At 44.8% G+C, this 21,858-nt stretch overlaps 1 protein-coding gene and 1 long non-coding RNA gene across 5 annotated transcripts in view; both read right to left on the reverse strand.

Moving 5' to 3' along the window:
• Positions 1–17,471, reverse strand: part of SP110 (SP110 nuclear body protein) — a 53,321-nt gene extending 35,850 nt beyond the window's left edge. For 2 of the 4 annotated variants that reach the window (XM_078328789.1, XM_035306014.3), the window contains exons 1-9: positions 17,353–17,471; positions 14,888–14,985; positions 14,551–14,697; positions 12,713–12,881; positions 10,525–10,806; positions 10,110–10,193; positions 7,300–7,383; positions 3,610–3,687; positions 1,342–1,410 (exon numbers count right to left, since the gene is read on the reverse strand). In XM_078328789.1, the coding sequence (XP_078184915.1) occupies positions 1,342–1,410; positions 3,610–3,687; positions 7,300–7,383; positions 10,110–10,193; positions 10,525–10,806; positions 12,713–12,881; positions 14,551–14,688 (904 nt within the window). In that variant the 5' untranslated portion in view covers positions 14,689–14,697; positions 14,888–14,985; positions 17,353–17,471. The remainder of the gene's footprint in view (positions 1–1,341; positions 1,411–3,609; positions 3,688–7,299; positions 7,384–10,109; positions 10,194–10,524; positions 10,807–12,712; positions 12,882–14,550; positions 14,698–14,887; positions 14,986–17,352) is intronic. The other 2 variants (XM_035306013.3, XM_008999669.5) reach the window with 1 other exon arrangement.
• Positions 17,472–18,119: 648 nt separating this feature from the next.
• Positions 18,120–21,798, reverse strand: LOC144576723 (uncharacterized). The gene is made up of 4 exons (XR_013519143.1): positions 21,697–21,798; positions 20,339–20,637; positions 19,131–19,219; positions 18,120–18,607 (listed from the first exon to the last, which is right to left on the reverse strand). It is a non-coding gene; the product is annotated as an uncharacterized LOC144576723 (long non-coding RNA).
• Between the last annotated feature and the right edge of the window lie 60 nt (positions 21,799–21,858).

Consider the following 21,858-nt stretch of genomic DNA (forward strand, 5'->3'; position numbering starts at 1 on the left):
GCCAAATTGCCATATTGTGGGGGAATATAACTTCCTGATTTCTCAGTGTTCCTATAAAAAGCCCTAACCCCTGAGACATAGAAATGTATACGATATAAATATAGGAAATACTTGCTTTCACTTCCCTGGAAACATTTTACTCTTCATATACCATAAGAATTACAGCTATGGTTATTTTTCTAGTTAATTGCTATGATCTAAAAGGATAATACAACTTCTCTTATCTCCTGAGATGGCCAAATGGGTTCACCCAGGACTAGCTTCCTAGGTTAAGGTCCTAAAGTACCAGGATAACTGGAGTGGTCTTTCCCTAGATATTTATATATTACAAGGGAGAAAGCCCAGAACTTAGAGACATCTTTAGGTTGTAAAAGCCAGAAACATCTGGAGTTTCTCTGGCCTTTGGAAAGATGTGTTTAAATTCCAAAGGCTAGGATGAGGACCTTTGGAATCCAGATCTTTTTCCACTTTATCTCAAAACAGCAAAGCTTTTTTCTTTTCCTTTCTTTCAGGAGGAGAGGACGATGGCTGTCCCTGTCATGTATCTAAACAGAAAGTCCATCCTTCTCCATCCCTTATATATGAGTTGTAGTCTATTTTGAATAGGAAGATTCCATTAGCTCCCTTGGCATTGCCTGTGGGTTTGTGGATGGGAGACAGACTCTGCAGTGTGACTCTGGCTGATGAGCTGATTGTGAATATCAGTAAAGAATTATTTCCCTGACTCGGATACCTTGTGTTCCTGCAGCACTCATATATACAAAGGACGCACCAACGCAAGTGGAAGTGGAGTAACGTCTCAGACCCTTTACAGTTCTCGTCAAAACACACATCTATGCACAGCTGCAGAGACGGCTAGCAGAAACCTCAGGAACAGGTCAAAAACTGAACTCTAAGAGTCATCCCCCGATACATTTGCATCTTGCCTCAGCAAGGGGTGTTACCGCTTAATCATTCAAGCTAGAAACTGAAGAGTAGGACTGGACTTTTCTCCTTCTCATCTGTAGCTAACAATATGTCAAATCCTGTCAACATTATCTGCGAAGCTGATCTTGAATTGGCACTCTTCTCTGCATCTCCACTGTCAGATCTGAATCCAAGCCACTAACAACTCTCTTGGCATCTGCCCCCAAATGGCTGCCCTTCTTCCATGCTTTCACAGCTCCAACTCACTCTTTATACAGTAGCAAAATTGAGCTTAGATTCTGTCACTCCACCGATTAAATCTCTTCAGTGGCTTCCCATTGCATCTAGAATAAAATTCAGCCCTGCGCAGCTTGACCTTTAAGCCCTGCATGAGCTGTCTCCAGCCTCCAGCTTCTTCTTTTACTCTCATCTTACCTCTTGGGAGGTTTTTTTTCTTCTGTCTCTTTTTTGGAGTTGACCAGATACATCTTTTACTTTTCTTCCCTAAAAAGAAAGGATAATATTTTATAGATATTGATCTGCCAATCTTATATGTCAGTGATATTCAGCTTTTACTTTTGGCCTTCAAACCACACTGCTAGGAGGTCACTGGTGACCTTAGGTGATGCTACTTCAGGGAGTAGTAGGGGAAGAAGGACTCTAAAATGACAGAGGAGGAGGAGAAGTGAAGAAATGGAGACAGGAGTTTAGGTAGCTCATTTCTAGACATTTGGCTGTGAAATGAAAGAGAGAGCTATGGAAGTAGCTGAAGTGAGACGAGAATCAAGAAACAGCTTTTTTTTTTTTTTTTTTTTTTTTTTTGAGACGGAGTTTTGCTCTTGTTGCCCAGGCTGGAGTGCAGTGGTGCATTCTTGGCTAACTGCAACCTCTGCTTCCTGGGTTCATGCGATTCTCCTGTCTCAGCCTCCCAAATAGCCAGGATTACAGGCATGTGCCACCACGTCTGGCTAATTTTTTTGTATTTTTAGTAGAGATGGGAGTTTCACCATGTTGGCCAGGATGGTCTTGATCTCTTGACCTCGCTATCCACCCGCCTTGGCCTCCCAAAGTGCTGGGATTACAGGCGTGAGCCACCGCCCCCGAAGAAAAAGCATTTTTTATGAGCTATGATATATATAATTATTGTGTGAATGAAGATTCTTGTGTGAGAGATACTGCTATAATGAATACTTGAGAGATAAGGGATCATGGATACTATAAGATGAGGTGGAAGGATTGTCTTAGAAGAGAAGGAGGGAACTTGGAGAGGAGGGAGACAGATGCAGTTAGGGTTTGCAGGGCTAGCAGCACAAATAAGGGGATTCTCATCTGATATCTTCTTGTGGTGCAGGAGGGAAAGTCAATGATTAAGCAAAAAAGCAGGAGGGGAGGGAGTCAGAGGTTTGAAAAATAGGGCTTGAGGTCTGAAAGGATTATTGCAGAAAGTAGCACTGTCACACAGTACGGAGATATGATTCATGCTGGAACCATGAATTTCAGCGTGTGCATTCTGCCCTGCTGTGGAACTCCCTCCAGCACTGCTGGCCTTCAGAGGCAGTGTGCAGGAAGCAGCTAAGTCGGGCCTTCAAGACTTGCCAGAGAGTTCCAGGAAAAGGCAGAGAGGAAAGGCAGGTTTAAGATAATGGGAATGGATTGAAATGATGAATTTTGGACTGAAGGTTAGTGTCAATGTTAAGAGAGCTGGGAAGCAAAGAGAAGCAGATGGTGGCTTAAAAGGAGGACAGGCCCGTGCACGGGTGATCCAAGTGAGGCTGAAGGACAGCTTCAGAGGAAACAACAAATAAATAAGAAAACAGAAAAAGGTATTTTTGATTCTTTTTTTTTTTTTTTTTTAGGATTGGACTGGGAAAGGGTGATCAGGGGTTGAATGATAGCTATAGAAGGAAAAAAGCTCAAGGATAGGTATCAAAAAAGGAATTCTGAAATTAACTGTTGGGAAACCGAGCCAGGTTTGAATGATGACAGGGTCTATAGACTGCCTTTTGGTATGGTTGGCCAAAAATTGGTAGAGGAAAAAGTCATGGAAAATGAGAAGATGAAGGATTTGAGAGACCAGAGTATTTGATAACAGAGTTGCCTGTTATCCATGTGTACCCTGAAGGCATCTAGGAAGATGCTGGGATTTGAAATGACAGAAAAACAGCCTTTGAAAGGATTATTGGGGAAATTAGTATTGGATGATATTGATGAGGAGTGAGTGAACATTTTAACTGAATGGTTAAGCCTCAAAGGAGAGGATGCGGGAGGAAGGGGCTAGATGGGGTCTGGAGGCAGCAAAGGATGGACATCTAACCTGCCTCCCACCATGAGGTGTGAGTGATGGATGACAGAGAATGTCCCTCCATGTCTTAAGAGGAAGTCGGGTCCTCTCTGGGGAACCAACTTCCAGTTAAAGAGGAAGGTGCAATTAACACTCTAAGAAGTTGTGGATATAGAGACTAATTTTTTTCAGGACAGGCAATTCCAATGGCATATTTCAATATCCACGATGCCTTCTGGTTGTCCGATAATTTTCATAAAGGCCTTTATGGAAGATGCAGTGAAAGAAAACTGCAGAAACAAACTGTGCTTGGCATCAGGACTGTGGTCACATAGCGGTGCTCTTGACAAGATACAGTCAGATAAACAGAAAGCAACTCTAATTCACCCTTCCGATATCTACAGGAGAAAGGCATTCCTTACCTTTCTTCTTTGAAGGTGTGCTGGATACCTCCTGGGGCTCTTCTGAGTCATTTGGTTCTAGAGAATCATCTCTTATCTCTGACAAAAGAAATATAAGTCACTTCAGAGCTCAAATTAGGTGAAGAGAAAGTGCTGAGGGAAATCAATGGAAGAACTAGAAAGGTAGAAAGTGCATGCAGCCCGGGCCTGGGGATCTGCTAGCCCTAGGGGTTCCCTGGCTCTGTCTTGATTTTTGCCAACTTGTGGTTATTGTTACCTGTGTGACCATCACAGGGATCTAAGGCACAACTGCCCCACAACAGAGGCTTAGTCTGATCCTTTTAGATTCTCTTATGGACGGAACAGAAGTGAGTGAAGAAGGTGCAATGAATGGAAATGGCAGAAGTAAACTACTGGGTGTTAGGATCACAGCAAGACAAGCCCACAGACCCCCGCCCTGTTCTCCGCTGCTAAGCTGAGTTCCTAAGAAAAACAGCCTCAAGCCTTGTAAACAGGGCCTCTGGGTTCCTGGATGTGGTCACACCCAGCTCTCAAACCCATGCACCACCAAACCCCTCACTTGTTCCCTATCTAATCCCATTTTCTGACACTCTTTCCTTATCGTGCCTCGCTGTCCTACTCCCATTCTAGGCAGGAACCCCCATCATTAATGGTCCCCTTATTTACCAACTCCTCCAAGCTGCACCTCCCAGCTAAGGCAGGAGTTATACTGCCAAGGACACCAAACAAAATCAGATAAAATCTCAAAAGGGAACAGAAACGTCCCATGGGGCAGCAAAAAAAAGCCTCCCTTCCTCTGCCCCTACCCCCCTCCTCCTCATCACCCCCACAATCCAATTCCAGTATTGCCCCACCGAAAATCTTCATTGTTACAACAAGGAGCCTCCTTCCAGATAAACTGGATAGTCAAAAATAAAAAAACTCATCCTCCCTCAAAAACCAACCAAGGAAATTGTAACATCTCTTCACCCGTCCTTCCACGTTGGCGCCGCCCCCTGTACCTTCTCCTTTGCTCTTATTTCTTTTACCCCATCTATTTATTGCACCGAAAGACGTAACCTCAAACTGTCACGTTTGCTCTCTCACTTCCTCTCAAGGGGACCTCGGCTCTCCTCCTGTCCCTACACATCAACCAAGAGAAACAGCCTCTCCCCATAGCATACCAAATAGTAAAAGTCCTCTCCTCTCCACTGTTCCCACATGAAAAAAAAAAGAAAAAAGTCTCAAAAAGAGTTTAACTATCCATAGGATTCTATCGGCCACCTCGTAAACCCTTTAAAAGAGGCCACCTTCCCATACCTGTTTTCCCTTTCTCTCCTGCCTACTCAGCTATCCCAGTTTCTTAGCCCTAGGACCATATTCCCATTTGCTTCTTACACACCATCCAAAAAGGCTCTGCCTTAGTAGACAGAGTCCTGACCCTCACTAGAACTATCCCACTGCCCTCGCTAACAGAGCTCCCAAACTTCTCTCCACATATACTGCCAATTACGACCACACAAAACTCCCTCACCCTGCCAACCAAAGTCCCGGAACCCTCCACACCTCAAAACTTGGCCAAGCCCCCTTATGCGTCACCTCTTCCAGTGGATGCATACACATAGGCTCCGCTCCATCCCTCCCTCTCTGCCTGTGGGTCGACTCAGAGCATCTCCAATTCCTCTTCCATATCTCACTCCAAGTAAATTATTAAGTTTCCCCTGAAGCTAACGGCCTTTTTACCCAGCCCCCCGGCATTACCTCCTCTCCTGCCTCCCAAACATGGAAACCCCTTCCCCAGACAGGAGCTCTCAAAGGGGTCTCTCTCTCTCCTCCTCACTCTAGGTTGCTAAAGCTGGACCAAGTCCCTCCAAACAAGGAGCCTACACACTCCAACACGCATTCTCAATCCACTTGTCTGTTTACATTAACACCGCAGGCATCTTCTTCCTCTGCGGATCCACAAATTCCTTCTGTCTCCTGCCAACTGGACAGGTATTTGCACCCTAGTCTACCTGACCCCCAACATTGACCTTGTCCCTCCAAACCAAAAACTCCCTGTCCCTGCTACACTACATGCCCCCCTCCCCTGCAAATACAGTTCATTCCCTTATTAGTAGCTCTTAAAGTCACAACTAGTGTCAGGTTAGAAGCAGGAAGCCTAAAAGCCTCATAATCATAGTTTTACTTGCTCTGCCAAAACTGCCAATCATCACTAAAAAAAAAAAAAATGCAAACTCTATCACTCACTCCCCAAATCAACCAGACTTTTAACAGCAGTCACTCTACAAAAACTGCAGAGACCTAGACCTCCTCACTGCTGGAAAAAAAAAAGTCTGTGCCTCTTTTTAAATAAAAAATGCAGTTTCTATCTCAATACATCGAGGTTAGTACAGAATACTATCAAAAGACTTAAAGACCAAACCCGGAAAAAAAAAACAAACGGCGCTTCTGCCCGGCCCTCCTGGCCCAGCTGGCCTCTCAGCTCCTGGGCCCCTTGGCTGCTTCCCCTCCTCGGCCATGCTGTAACTCTCTTCCTCCTTTTGGCCTTTGACCTTGCCTCTTACCTTTTTATCCAGTTTTTGCAGAATCGATGAGAAGCTTTTCCCGTGGCACAAGACAAGACATGATAATGTTCCAGGACTACCAACTTGCAAGCCAGCCTCCCCCCACCCAGCACCCCCACTCAGCATGAAGCAGTTAGAAATGAACGGCGCCCCCTTTCCCTGTCTTTTATATATATAACGCAAGACTGAAATGTTAGGGTGACAGCAAGACAAGCCATAGACCTCCTCCCCGTTCTCCCCGGCTAAGCCAAGCTCGTAACAAAAACAGCCACAAGCCTTGTAAACAGGGCACCTGGGTTCCAGAACGTGGTTGCACCTGGCTCTCAAACCCAGGACATTAACCCAATTCAGCAGAATGTCAGCCCCTGAGAACCAAGATGCAGTTTTTCTTAGACTAGCACCCGGCTACCTGCAAACCTCCCTGTATAACCCCCACAGTGTATAAGCCAGGCTGCTGCCTTCCCTGCCTGTGGTAAAGCAGCCAGCCTGGCAGGTTGAATAAACTTGCCAAACCTGACCCTGGGTCTGCCTCTCCTTCCTTTCAGTCAACCCTACCCTGGGTATCACGACTACAGTCACAGTCGCTGCTCCCAGCAGCCCCTGCTCAAGAAATGAAGCTGAGAGCGGACAGTGGTGACATTGAAATCTGATGGCCACAATGAAGGGGAATGTTTTTGCTGTATGAAAAATACATCTTATTGCTTTGATGTCTATGTATGAATATTCTTTAACTGCTCTATCTGTGGTTACTTAGAGAAATAGTGAAGAAGGCTAATGCCTTATGTATTTCTGCGAACAAGGATTGTGCGGAGAAAGCAGAAGCCAGCCTGTGCTTGCTAGCATCAGTTAACAGCAAAGATATATAAAGCTCTGCTAGTCTTTGCCGCACAAGGAAAGACAGCGGGCTTGGAGCCGTAACAACTAAAGGCCCATCTCACATGAAGCTGTCACCTTTTTCTTTACACACTGCTATGAGATTCCCTGCCTGTCCAGGCTCCCAAGTGCTGGGTGAACTAGAAGCTGGGCCAGGATTGCTGTTGAGAGGCGGGAGGAGAACCTTTCAATCTTCTAGATCCAAATGGCTTTTCCTCTCAGTAGACACAGAAACAAAGGCAAGCTTTTAGGTGAACTGAATCAAGATTACCTGGCATAGGGCCTGAGGGGGAGCGGGGCATCTCTTGAAGGCCTTCGTTATCTTTTATTTGGGGGATCAGGTTGTCACTGGCCACTGAAAGGAGGAAGAAAAAGTTGCAGATCTCAGGAACAACAAGCAGGGACCAGAGTGAGGGGGGAAGAGAATGCTCTATTCCAACAAGTAAAAACAATGGAGTGACTGAGCAACCACGGCCTGGGCAGGGGTGGGACAGAGTGGGAAAATAAGCAAACATTCACACTCAGTTATCCACTTGTTCTTCCCTTGCTGTTAGCTTCCTGATTACGTTAACCTTTTTGGACGGTACGCATTAGAGGAGTGGATGAAACATTATTTGATGAATAACTCCATGTCCCCATCCTGTTGGAAGGCATGCCTTAAGAAATCCCCTTCCCCAAGTAATTCTGAGTCTCCAGGGTACTGATGTGTGTCACTTCTCCAATCCCAGTTGGTGCTTCCTGTGAACAGCACCTATGCAACAGGGGAAGGGGATTTCGTATTACATAAAGGGATTTCTTATGAAGGGGATTTCTTAACACATGCCTTCCAGTAGGAGGGGGCCATGGAATTATTCGTTGTTCCCCAGGTGCATACATCAAAGAGGACCCCTATTCTCAGTACTGGAGAGCTCAGAATCCATGATCTCAGTTTTGACAATGCCCAATAACATACCATTCTTATATTTAATGTAACCAAATTCCATTATGACAATGGTTTGGGGAGGACAAGTGGGACAATTTTAGAAGCTAAATATCAGGTCCAGCAGACATTTAACTATTTTATCATCTTTTCTAGTAATTTTGGTAATATTGCTCTAAGAATCCAAACCATATAAAAATGAAGAAGGTTGAAACTCAAAGGTTCCCATAATCAGGTGGGCGTGAGGAATCCGCTAAGGGTCACTAGCGTGAGTGTTACGTAGGTTACTTGTCAATTCAGAATGGTGGGCGTGAGGAATCCGCTAAGGGTCACCAGCGTGAGTGTTACGTAGGTTACTTGTCAATTCAGAATGGTGGGCGTGAGGAATCCGCTAAGGGTCACTAGCGTAAGTGAGTGTTATGTAGGTTACTTGTCAATTCAGAATGGTGGGCGTGAGGAATCCGCTAAGGGTCACTAGCGTGAGTTTACGTAGGTTACTTGTCAATTCAGAATGGTGGGCGTGAGGAATCCGCTAAGGGTCACTAGCGTAAGTGAGTGTTATGTAGGTTACTTGTCAATTCAGAATGGTGGGCGTGAGGAATCCGCTAAGGGTCACTAGCGTGAGTTTACGTAGGTTACTTGTCAATTCAGAATGGTGGGCGTGAGGAATCCGCTAAGGGTCACTAGCGTAAGTGAGTGTTATGTAGGTTACTTGTCAATTCAGAATGGTGGGCGTGAGGAATCCGCTAAGGGTCACTAGCGTGAGTTTACGTAGGTTACTTGTCAATTCAGAATGGTGGGCGTGAGGAATCCGCTAAGGGTCACTAGCGTAAGTGAGTGTTATGTAGGTTACTTGTCAATTCAGAATGGTGGGCGTGAGGAATCCGCTAAGGGTCACCAGCGTGAGTTTACGTAGGTTACTTGTCAATTCAGAATGGTGGGCGTGAGGAATCCGCTAAGGGTCACTAGCGTGAGTGTTACGTAGATTACTTGTCAATTCAGAATGGTGGGCGTGAGGAATCCGCTAAGGGTCACCAGCGTGAGTTTACGTAGGTTACTTGTCAATTCAGAATGGTGGGCGTGAGGAATCCGCTAAGGGTCACTAGCGTGAGTGTTACGTAGGTTACTTGTCAATTCAGAATGGTGGGCGTGAGGAATCCGCTAAGGGTCACTAGCGTGAGTTTACGTAGGTTACTTGTCAATTCAGAATGGTGGGCGTGAGGAATCCGCTAAGGGTCACTAGCGTAAGTGAGTGTTACGTAGGTTACTTGTCAATTCAGAATGGTGGGCGTGAGGAATCCGCTAAGGGTCACTAGCGTAAGTGAGTGTTATGTAGGTTACTTGTCAATTCAGAATGGTGGGCGTGAGGAATCCGCTAAGGGTCACTAGCGTGAGTGTTACGTAGGTTACTTGTCAATTCAGAATGGTGGGCGTGAGGAATCCGCTAAGGGTCACTAGCGTGAGTGTTACGTAGGTTACTTGTCAATTCAGAATGGTGGGCGTGAGGAATCTGCTAAGGGTCACTAGCGTGAGTGTTACGTAGGTTATTTGTCAATTGAGAATGGTGGGCGTGAGGAATCCGCTAAGGGTCACTAGCGTGAGTGTTACGTAGGTTATTTGTCAATTGAGAATGGTGGGCGTGAGGAATCCGCTAAGGGTCACTAGCGTGAGTTTACGTAGGTTACTTGTCAATTGAGAATGGTGGGCGTGAGGAATCCGCTAAGGGTCACTAGCGTGAGCGTTACGTAGGTTACTTGTCAATTCAGAATGGTGGGCGTGAGGAATCCGCTAAGGGTCACTAGCGTGAGTGTTACGTAGGTTACTTGTCAATTCAGAATGGTGGGCGTGAGGAATCCGCTAAGGGTCACTAGCGTGAGTGTTACGTAGGTTACTTGTCAATTCAGAATGGTGGGCGTGAGGAATCCGCTAAGGGTCACTAGCGTGAGTGTTACGTAGGTTACTTGTCAATTCAGAATGGTGTTTTGGTTGTCCGTTTGTTTTGCATTGCTGCATTGGGGAACAAATGTCTGCTTCTTTGTCTTTGTCACGCCCAGTTCTTTTTCCCAGGGTTCCCACCGTAGCCTCTTGGTTGGCAGATATGTGTTCTCTTCTCCCTTCACATCCACCTTGAGCTAAGCTGTATCAGCCCCAGTCAGTGTTACCTTGCACAGTGCTAGCGAGGAGGCTGGGCATCTCTTTTGAGTCTTCTTCCTCATTCATTTTGGGTGTTAACTTGTCACTGGTCACTGAAGGAGGAAAGGAAATTATTACAGATAACAGGGACTGGAGGTGAGGGAGGAGAGTGAATATTAGAAGTTCCCGGGGGAGACAGAGCATTAAGGCACAAGTGCAGAGGGTTGGGCTGTCCCAGGAGTGGGAAGCAGGAGTTCTAGACTCTAGGTCTTACCCAGCCTCCTGGCAGTGCTCATAATTCCCCTCAAAAAGGGCTGTGTATGGGCAGGTGGGTGTAGGGGAAGAACTAGGACAATAAAAGACAAGATGCTGGGATTGGAGGCAACATGGCACAGGTGCCCTATGCTGGGGATATACAGGTGTTGGATGGGATCTGTTTCTCACCTGGAGAGTTCCTTCCTTCCTGGATGAGTCCAGGAAGAGGCAGGGTAGGGTCAGATGGGCTGGGTGATTCATTCAGGATCTCATCACTTTGCTGTGAGGATGTTCCAGGCTCTCTGACTCTTGGTGCACAGGATGAACAGCTTGGTTGAGGGGTTTGTGGTGGGGGCAGCGGCAGCAGGGTAGGGAGGGAGCTTCCTCCTGCTAGGTCAGATGGGGCTTCAAGTAGGATTGGTGTGCCTCTGCTCTGCTGTTCACAGGAAGCTCTGCTCTGCTGTTCACCAACTGGGATTGGTGAGGGACATACATCAGTATCCTATAGACTCAGAATTACTTGGGGAAGGGGATTTCTCAATACACACCTTCCAACAGGAAGGGGACATGGAGTTATTCATTGTCCCCCAGGGGCATAGAACTGATTCACCGTCATCATTATCCACGTGCAGCCCCTTTGTATTTTATTTCTAGTTTGGGCATTGCGATCTAAGCCCTGATCTAATACCAAAACGATTTCACACATAAAGTTGGGTTTGGGTTTGTACCCAGGGATTTAATTGTCTTTAATTTTGGTGTCATATAATTTAGTCAATAATGAACATGCTACAGTTTTAAAAGAAGTCTCTGTTTTAATAAATAGATCATACTTCCCCAAAGCAAATAAGAGAAAGTAAAAATTCCTTAGCAGGATATATTAGGACATTCATATTCTGGTTTCTGCTCATTTCTGCAGAGTCAGCTTCTGTGCCTTCTATTATACCGTGTGGTCTGGCCACACTCAGCTTTCTCTCCCATCCACGATACCCCAGACCCTTGGCTTTCCACATGCTATTCCCTTGCATGGCTAGTGCTGGGTTTCTCTTATGATTCTTCTCCATCATTTATTTCAGAAGTCAAATGATCTCAACCAGTGAATGGAGAAAGGAAAGTAACTTCAAATTTTGAAAAGGGATCCAGAAGAAAACCATCAAGTTGAAGATTGTGGAAGATACCCAAAGCTCAGCCAGGTCAGGGGCACATCCGTGCGTGGGTCCCCGTGCCTCTCAGATGTTCTTCACATTGCCTTTAAGGCCGTGCCTCTCTCCTAATGTTGCCAGGATCCTGCCAGGACAGTGGGCCCTCTGTAGCTGCCCCTGCCTGTACGTGACTTGTCCCTTTCACTGTCCCTTTAGCTCAAGAAATCATTTGCCCCTTTGGGGGGAACCCTTTAGTGGTGAAGTGTCAGAGAGCAAAGGAGGAATTGTCAACAATGGCGATTCCACTAAAGAAAACATCACAATCCAATGTGGCTAGTGGCCCTTCCCTTGTTGTTCTGAGGCAAGTGAACATATGCTTTGTCCACACTGTTTTTCTTCCAACCTAAAATGACTTCACTGCCTGCTCTTTTACCCTGGCTGCTTTCTTCCCAACTCTGCCACTGTTCTTTTTCCTACTCCTTTATTTATCCAGTCTCTTTTCTTTTTCCATGTACTTCATGCTCCACTCTTTCTCAGACCCTCTCTCTGTGGCTGTGTCTGCGATTCCCTCCCTTTCTCTGTAGCTACCTTTCTTCCCTTCTCTAGAGTTACTGTATGCCTTCCAGCTGTCCTTGTTTAGACTAGTGGTTAAAATCTCAGGCCCTGGTGTTGGGAGACCCAAGTAGGACTCTTACTCTGCTTCTTAACAGACAACAGACAATTAACCTTGAGAAAATTACCTCTGGGCTTTAATTTCTCTATTGGTAAAATGGAGACAAAAATGACTTCACAGGGTTGCTTTAAAAATGACATGAGATAATCAAATAAAGTATTTGCGATAACGCAAAAAGAAAAAGATACTTCTTATTATCCATCCTTATTCATTTTTCTTCCTCCCTGGTTGACCTTGTCCTTCCACCAGACCTATTCTCTGTAACTTTGCATTTCTGTAACCTTATTCATTCCCTATAGATTGTCCAGTATGCCAAATTTTATGTTTTTTTCCAAATTCATAGAACCCACAAAAATGTTTATGCCCTCTGGAAATTCATCTTAGAGAGCTGGGGTCAGCTTTAGCAAGGGGCTGCCCCTGCAGCCCCAATGAAAGAAAATGAGTCCATTCTTTCCTAAAGAGAAAGCCAGAGATTAATGTGGATATTCCACAGGGCTAGAAGTAGACCCAGACTTTTACCATAGCAACTTTTTAAATGCAAAAAGCACTTGAGAAATCTCATTACCACGTTTGAAGCTTCTGTAAATCGTCACCAGATTGGGATATTCATGCAGGTTAATTGGACTGAACAATGTCACCAGAAGAGACAGGTTAAAAGTCCTCTCCAGTTGGGTGAGAACGTTGTGCACCACTTTGGATACGGGGACCAAATTTCTACAGGCTTCCAGAGATTCCTTAAAAAATGGAGTGAAGGTTTATTATCAATGATTATAAAATTGAATGGGAAGTTATACATTTGTGATCTTCCCAGTTTTAAGAAAGCTACTTTACTCTTTTAAGAAGAAATTTAACATAAAATGTAGAGTCACAGTTTCTAAGGTAGAGCGGTCACAGTTTTACATGCTTATTTTTGAAACTTTACACCTATTTGGATGACTAGTGACAAAAATAAATAATTTAGCTTTCTTTAAAGTAAGTCTATATTCTGAATCCACATTTCAGGCACATTTGAGACAAGAGAGAAATTTTAAGGAAGGAAAGTGGAATTACAGGATGCTGCTATGTAACTGATTCTTTAAGGCCCTGGGCAGGATACCTCGGCAATGGTTCTAGTGATGGTCAGAGAGGCAATTCTGTTGACTGCATGTCAGCCTCTGCGCTCTCTCTCTGTGTGTCTCTCAAACTTGAGATGCCCTGAATGGATTCCAGCCACAGAGAAGTCACCCAGAGAATTTTCCTTGCTGAGAGGATGGACAAAAGGAGAAATATGGCAAAAGAGAATTGATTGCAAATGTTCACTGAATACCTACTATGCTCAGCCAGCAAGTCTTTAGATACACAGCACTGAATAAGACCAACATGGAGCTGCCTATATCTGGGGGGCGGGGTAGGCACTGTCAGGTGGAGAAGATGGGCATTAAATAAACATAAATAAATACCCATTTACAATTGAGAGTAGTGTTATGGAGGGAAAGCATAGATTGTGATGGAACTGAGTAACTAAGGGGTCTTAATGAGATGAGTGGGTCAAGGAGACGTCTCTGAGGAGTACTATCTCATCTGTGATCTGAAGAGGGAGATGGGTCCAGCAGGCTAAGACTAAGGGAAGATGGCTGGCACTTTCCTGAGTCTATGGGTCAATAAATGCTTTTAAAAACCCAAATTATGTAAAAATGGGTCCACTTTTGTCCACGTAGCATATCTCCCAGTGCCTGCCTGTCTCACATCAGAATGCACTGTGAGCAATATAAGCTGTTATAAATTGGGATGATGCCTGTTGTGAGTTGAATGGTGCCCGCCTCGGCCAAGATATATGGATCTAGAACCTGTGAATGTGAACTTATCTGGAAAAAGTGTCTTTGCAGTTGTAATTAACCGGATTTTGTCTCAAGGATCTTGAGACAAAATCATCTTCATTCAGGGTGACCCTAAATCCAAGTGTCCTCAGGAGATTAGGTAGAAGACTCAAAAGAGAGGTGATGTAGAGATGGACACAGATTACAGTGATGCATCATGTCTATAAGGCAAGGAACACCAGGGATTTTCAGCAGCCACCAGAAGCTAGGGGATAGGAGGGATCAAATTCTCCTCAAGACCTCTGGAAGGAACCAACCCTGTCAACACCTTGGGTTTGGACTTCTGGCCTCCACAACTGAGAGAATGTATTTCTGTTGTTTTCAGCCACCTGGTTGTCACAGCAGTTTTTATGACACACTAGAAACCAATATAGCCCCTAAGACACCCTCTCTCTCTCCTAATCACCCCCACCTTCTGAGATAATGAACATGGCCAGGCTAGGCCTTCCAAACTCTAGAGGCCCCGGTGGTTTGTGGTTTGAGACCTCAATAATTGGGTGTACTTGGTGGGGGCTGGGCTCCCATGGAAGGGTCCAACAGGACTCACCATGTACATTCTCTGAGTGATGAAGGAGTTGTCTAGGAGGCCTTCAAAGAAGGGAAATGGCTTGTGTATGGCATAGGCGATCCTCAGCTTCTGGTACATGAAGTGCTGAAAAAGAGCCTCTTCCATGGCTCTTGTCATGGTAACATCCTATGGAAAAAGGCATGATAAAAAATAGAAGCAAAGGCCAGGTGTGGTGCTCATGCCTGTAATCCCAGCACTTTGGGAGGCCAAGATGGGCAGATCATGAGGTCAAGAGATCAAGACCATCCTGGCCAATATGTTGAAACCCCATCTCCACTAAAAATACAAAAATTATCTGGGCGTGGATGGTGCGCACCTGTAGTCCCCAGCTATTGGGGAGGCTGAGGCAGCAGAATCGCTTGAACCAAGGAGATGAGGTTGCAGTGAACTGAGATTGTGCCACTGTATTCCAGCCTGGGTGAGAGAGCAAGATTCCATCTCAAAACAAACAAACAAACAAACAAAATACAAGCAAAGACCTTGAGGAGTGTGGGGAGCTTCTCTCTGCATAAAATGGGCAGGTCTAAAGGTAGGCATTCTGGTCCCAAAGGCATCCTTAGTAGCCTGCGAGGCAATGTCAGCTTAAAAGCCTCATGGGTATTGGAAACAATGACAATTCCTAGCAATGATGGAGGCTGAGAGTGACTGAAAATATAATGACAGAATCCCAAGGGGCTGCAGGTAAACATAAGGCAGATATTAAAAGTAGTGATATTTATAGAGTGTTTCCTCTATGAATATCATTTAAACCACTCCCAATCTTCAACACGAATGGGCCAAGCATAAATAAAAGCATGAGGGCTGAGAAGCATACTTAGTAAAAGTGACTTAACTGACTTGTTCAATGCAAACATTTCGCATCTCAGACATATGCCTTTCCCAAGCCCATGCAACGTTTATTAAAGATTGGCCATTTATGGACATGAGAAGATATCATTAGGTTATAATGGGCAGAAAATTTACAAATGACATTCTTGACAAGTTGTCAAGAAAAGGAAGTCACTAACAAAACAGTCAATGGACTTGAGATTTTTTAAAAAACAAAACAAACATGGATTCCATTTTTTCCAACTTCATTTTGTGTTGAACAGAAATTAAATTGTAATTAACAACTGTTTCCAGGGATTTAATCCCAGTAGCAGATGAAGCACCCTAGTCTCTTTCTCCTCATTCCCAATTTTTTTTTAACTTGGCAAAAAAAAAAAATCATGAAAAGAATAATCTGCAATAGCACTGGAAAACCAGAAAAGATGCTATTGAGAGTCAGTGGTGGGGAAGAAGTTTTGGAAGACAGAGAACAGATAGGAGAGAAATCTACTATCCACAATATAGCTAGGGGAAGGAGATAGTGCAAAGATCAGTGCAGAGTCAGAGAAAGTCAGAATGAATATATGCTAAGAAGAGGAAGGGGTCTTGGGGCTTCTTTTAGGACAGTTCATTACATAGCAGTGCTCAGAACAGGAAGTCTGAAGCTTCCTCATTCTTTATCTGTCATGAGTCCCAAAGATGAAAGGGGGGCACAGAGAGATCAAGTAACTCACCCAAGGTATTCAGTGGCAAAGTAGAGCTTGTCTGACTCTAATATCCTGTTTCTCTCTATACAAGATACTACATCTCATCAATGACTATTCAGATTTTTATTATGTAAAGAGATTTTACAAACAAATAAGCAAAAGACAAACATCCAACTAGAAAAAAAAAGCAAAATACATGAATAGGAAATGATAAAAGAATAATCCAAATGTACAATGCATATATAAAGAGCATGTTAACTAGCTAGTAGAAAGTATAAATGAAGGCTGGACACAGTGAGTCATGCCTGTAATCCCAGCACTTTTTGGGAGGCCAAGGCGGGCGGATAACCTGAGGTCAGGAGTTTGAGACCAGCCAGGCCAACATGGTGAAATCCTGTCTCTACTAAAAATACAAAAATTAGCTGGGTGTGGGGGCACATGCCTGTAGTCCCAGCTACTCAGGAGGCTGAGGCAGGAGAATCTCTTGAACCTGGAAGGTGGAGATTGCAGTGATCTGAGATGGTGCCACTGCACTCCAGTCTGGGCAACAGAGTGAGATTCCATCTCAAAACAAACACAAACAAACAAACAAACAAAAAAACCCAAAACAAAATCATCCAACATGTAAATGAAGACAGTTGGATAACATATTTGTCTATCAAATTGGCCAAGGTAGAAAATAATGGCCATAATTCCAGACACTGTGAGTGGGAACGTAAACAGGTCCGAATGTTCTGGAGGCTGATTTAGTAATTAGCGTCAAATGCCCTAAAATATGATTATTTCCTTGAAACAAATTACAGAATTCCTTTGAATTCCCACTTCTAATAATTTATTTCAAGGAAATAATCATGAATGCATTTAAAGAAAATATATAAAAAGTTCATGATACATTGGAGAGGAAATTAAATGTACTCTCATGTTTTCCTTTTCCACCAGCTTCCCAAGGACCTCTAGTCATTTACACAATGGATAACAGATGAGCAGCCACTGTGGGCAGGATCAGAGCTGAGGGGAGGGTAGAGGGCAAATCTCGGTTCCATTCACAGTAACAGGATAGACCCTATGGGGAAAAAAGAGTTGTTGTCTGTTTTCCCTCCATGGCCCTCCTTTTCACAGTCTCCTAATAAGTACCATGTGCCTGAGCTCTGAGAGCTCCTCAGAGTTGAAATAGTTGAACTTCACCCTGCAGCTGCTGCCAGGAAGTTAATTATAAAAGCTGTAGTCACCAAGAGCGAAGAATAAAGCAGCAAAGACAGAAACTCACCTCGACGCTGGGCTTGTTGTTCCTGCCCTTTTCCAGGTTCCAGGGACTGGGCCAGGGATCACTCCTGAAAGACTGGGAGATTTACGGGGAGATGCCAGCAGGCAAAACAGGAAGTCTGTGCTTTGATACACGCAGTACGGGGCCAGTCTTCGGAGAAAAGAAAAGTGAAACTGTTTGGAGTTTGCCAAGCAGGAAGCTGAAGGCAGGTCAGTGCCTGCAGCCTCTCTCCACCTTCTCAGGGACACTTGTGAGGCTCTCAGGGTGTCTTGGCAGTTGGGGTTTGGGGGAGGGCATGTTGCCAGTTGGGATCGGCCCAGAGAGCGGGGTATGGGAGGAGGGGGCATTGGGGTCCAGCCCCTGCAGCAGTGGGAACTGGGAACCCACCGTCCAACTGCTTCCCTACCCGCAGTGATTTTCCCATGACTTACCCTTATTCTGTACATTTTAGGGTGATGAAAATGTTCTCAAATTAGAGTGTGGTGATGTTTACATAACTGAATAAATTTGCTGGAAATTATCAAACTTCAACAACACAAAAAAACAAGGGAATGTGGGCCGGGCGCGGTGGCTCACGCCTGTAATCCCAGCACTTTGGGAGGCCGAGGCGGGTGGATCACGAGGTCGTGAGATCGAGACCATCCTGGTCAACAAGGTGAAACCCCGTCTCTACTAAAAATACAAAAAAAAAAAAAAAAATTAGCTGGGCATGGTGGCGCGTGCCTGTAATCCCAGCTACTCGGGAGGCTGAGGCAGGAGAATTGCCTGAACCCAGGAAGCGGAGGTTGCGGTGAGCCGAGATCGCACCATTGCACTCCAGCCTGGGTAACAAGAGCGAAACTCCGTCTCAAAAAAAAAAAAAAAGAAATTACTTCACTGACTTATCACAAAAATTTTGATAGGGTATACCTGAGACATAGCTTTTTTTTTTTTTTAATTTTTTATTGCATTTTAGGTTTTGGGGTACATGTGCAGAACATGCAAGACAGTTGCGTAGGTACACACATGGCAGTGTGTTTTGCTTTTTTTCTCCCCTTCACCCACATTTGGCATTTCTCCCCAGGCTATCCCTCCCCACCTCCCCCTCCCACTGGCCCTCCCCCTTTTCCCCCAATAAACCCCAGTGTTTAGTACTCCCCTCCCTGTGTCCATGTGTTCTCATTTTTCATCACCCGCCTATGAGTGAGAATATGCGGTGTTTCATTTTGTTCTTGTGTCAGTTTGCTGAGAATGATGTTCTCCAGATTCATCCATGTCCCTACAAACGACACAAACTCATCATTTCTGATTGCTGCATAATATTCCATGGTGTATATGTGCCACATTTTCCCAATCCAGTCTAATCATCAATGGGCGTTTGGGTTGATTCCAGGTCTTTGCTATTGTAAACAGTGCTGCAATGAACATTCGTGTGCATGTGTCCTTATAGTAGAACGATTTATAGGCCTTTGGATATATACCCAGTAATGGGATTGCTGGGTCAAATGGAATTTCTATTTCTAAGGCCTTGAGGAATCGCCACACTGTCTTCAACCATATAATTCTTTTTTAGCTCCATTTTGTTGAGGTATAACATTTATTCATTGTAATGTACATTTTACCAAATGTAATTACCACACCAGTCAAGATATAGACTTGCACCTATAATCCCAGTAGTTTGGGAGGTTGAGGCAGGAGGATTACTTAAGCCCAGGTGTTTGAGACCAGCCTGGGCAACGCAGCAAGACTTCATTGCTACAAAACTAAATTTTTAAAAATTAACTGGCCATGGTGGCACACACCTGTGGTCCCTGCTACCAGGGAGGCAGAGGCAGAGAACTGCTTGAGCCCGGGAGGTCAAGTCTCCGGTGACGGGTGACAGAGTGAGACCCTGTCTCAAAAAAAGAAAAAAAAAAAAAATATATATATATATATACCATTTCTGTCACCCCAGAAAGTTCCTGTGCCCTTTGCAGATAATTCCCTCCTTAAGGCCAACACCAGGTAACCACTGGTCTGTTTTCTATCACTAAAGATTAGTTTTGTCTTTATTAAAGTTTGTTATTTATCAATGAATGCACATGGAATGCACTTTTTGGTGTATGGCTTTTTTTCCTCACATCACGCTTTTGAGATTCATCCTTGTTGTGGGTCAGTGATTTATTCTTCTTCAGCAGGTGTGCTGGCCACCAAGATCTTGCTCATTCTGTCTGATGAGCCTGATGTCACCAAATGTAATCAATCAGTCTGACATTCTATGGAATGTCCAGGTGATCCAGATACCTTTCAACGATATTATGACTAAGGGTAAGTGAGTTAATATAACCTGCCTGGACTGCCTATTTTCTTAGCCTAGTCCTCTGGCTTTCCCATACATTCTGCGAGCTACCCAATGTAGTTCTAAGAATCTGACTTTCTGCCTGAGTTAGCCAGAGTTGGTTTGGATTACTTTTACTCCCCAGTTCTGACTGACAAACAAATTGGGTAGCAGAGGTTGAATTATAGGCAAGAGGTATTCAAGGAAAAATGATCAATCTGGGATTGGTTACCTGACATAATTGGACATAAAAGCAGTGAACATCCCCATCAGAATTCAGAGTCAGGAATTTAGGCATCATGAGCAAGCAGGGGTGGGTTGGCACATTAAATTGCAGCCCTGGATTGTGGTTACGACTCTACAGTTCATTTCCCCAATTCTAGGTGTCAGATTCTAGCATACTTAGCAAAATGAAGAGAAATCTTTCAGGTAGAATGAAAGCATTCATTTACCTTTGGGGAATATCACCTACTTGCCCTAAATCTGGATGGGGAAGAGAGACAGGAAGCAGGCTGGAGGCTTCTGGCCCCACAGGTCACATGGCAGTAAAGGAAGACATTGGGAACCAAGGATGGTCTGATGGTCCTACACATGCCTGGCCCAGGTATCCCTTACCCAGGAGAGGTTCTGTAGTGAGCATAGGGAAAAACAAGACAAATGGGAAATAGAATCGAAATTCCAGGCTGTCCTTACCTGAGTTAATGTGTGGTGTTGCAGAGCAGGGCTTTCTAGTAGCAGCAGTATCTCTGAAGTCCCAATCTTACCACCAGTCAGCTGAGGAACACTAATGGCCTTGTGCTTGTAAGCAAAAGAAGCTGGCAGACTTTCAAAAATGCCCAGTTCACTGGTGTCCTGGGCCTGCCTGCTGCCTACAGGCAGATAGAAGGGGGGGGGGGGTGCTGGAGCAGCTGGTATTATCTGTGCCAGGCCTTGTTGGAGCCCCATGGGACAGCTGGGTCCAACAGAGGCCCAGCCTACTAGCTTTTCTTGTCCTAGAGAGGGAGGGAGGAAGAGCAAGACAGAGAGGGAGAGACTGAGCACCAGACATATGCAAGATCTGGTAGTCACAGTGACCCTGCCTGCCTACTGGAAAAGGTGTTCTCATCAGTGTTCTGGAGTCTGTCTCGACCAGACTGGCGTTTGTTCCTTTGGTAGAAAGCAAGCATAAGTGAGGAGGGTGTAGACATTTCTTGCCCTCTATATTTTGCAAACATATATGCAAATTTCCTTGCATATGTGTAATGAGTCAGAAAAAGTAGTATTTACAGGCAGATGTTTTGGAAAAATACTACTTTGCCTCTGGCTTTTCAATCTTCACCACTGCTCTGTCACTGGCCCTGGGTTCTACCCACACCCTGGCTCCCATTAGCCCTCTGTCTTTGACCCGTTGTTCTGCCTGGATTTCAAGTCCTGAGGTTTTATTTATTATATTTGTTCTTTGCTCCCATTTGTTTATCATTTGACTTTATGCTGATACAGTGTGTTTTTGTAAATTATTTAAAATCCTTTACAGAATGAGAAATTGTGTACAAACATAAATGTCATACAGCTATCCTCCAGTATCATATTGTCATTGAAGGTCTAGATAATCTCAGCTCTAATCCTCTCCCTGTCCAATGAGAAGGCTGTCACTTTCCTCAAGATTTCAGTGAAATACTGGAAGCTCATTTTTTTTCCCCATTACCCCTGGCTGCAGTTGTAAAGTGCCCATGTATTTGAGAAAACTTAGAATTGCACTTCTCTTGCCCAACCTCAGCACTTGCCTTTGGCTGGAGGAGTTGAGAGAGCTGTCTCTTACCTCTGTCTGCTTTCAAGGAGTGCTTGAAAGGACATCTCCCTCACTTTATAATGCAAGGTATTTCAGTTCTCTCTAGGGCCATCTCCAAACACTGGGCCTAACTCATCCAGCCCAGGCTCACCAAGGTGTATGGCTAGCCCTGGAGCCTGACTGAAGATTTGAAACACCTGGTCTTCACTTGTCCTTCTCAGCCACTTCAGCAAGGGGTAGGGACAAACGTGGAGTTTGCTCCCTCCTCATGATGCCATCTTACCTCAAAACAACTTTGATCTGCTTAAGTGGAACGACTTTTTCACCCTCTTTCCTTGGCAGGAACAAACGACCCCATCTTCCTTGGCCTCGTGGGGCTGGCTCCGCTCCTCCTCCCTTGACTGCAAGACCTAAGGGTGATTGGGTGGAGAGAGGACTGTAGAAC

This window comes from Callithrix jacchus, chromosome 6 (assembly GCF_049354715.1).
Source record: "Callithrix jacchus isolate 240 chromosome 6, calJac240_pri, whole genome shotgun sequence".
Lineage (NCBI taxonomy): Eukaryota > Metazoa > Chordata > Mammalia > Primates > Cebidae > Callithrix > Callithrix jacchus.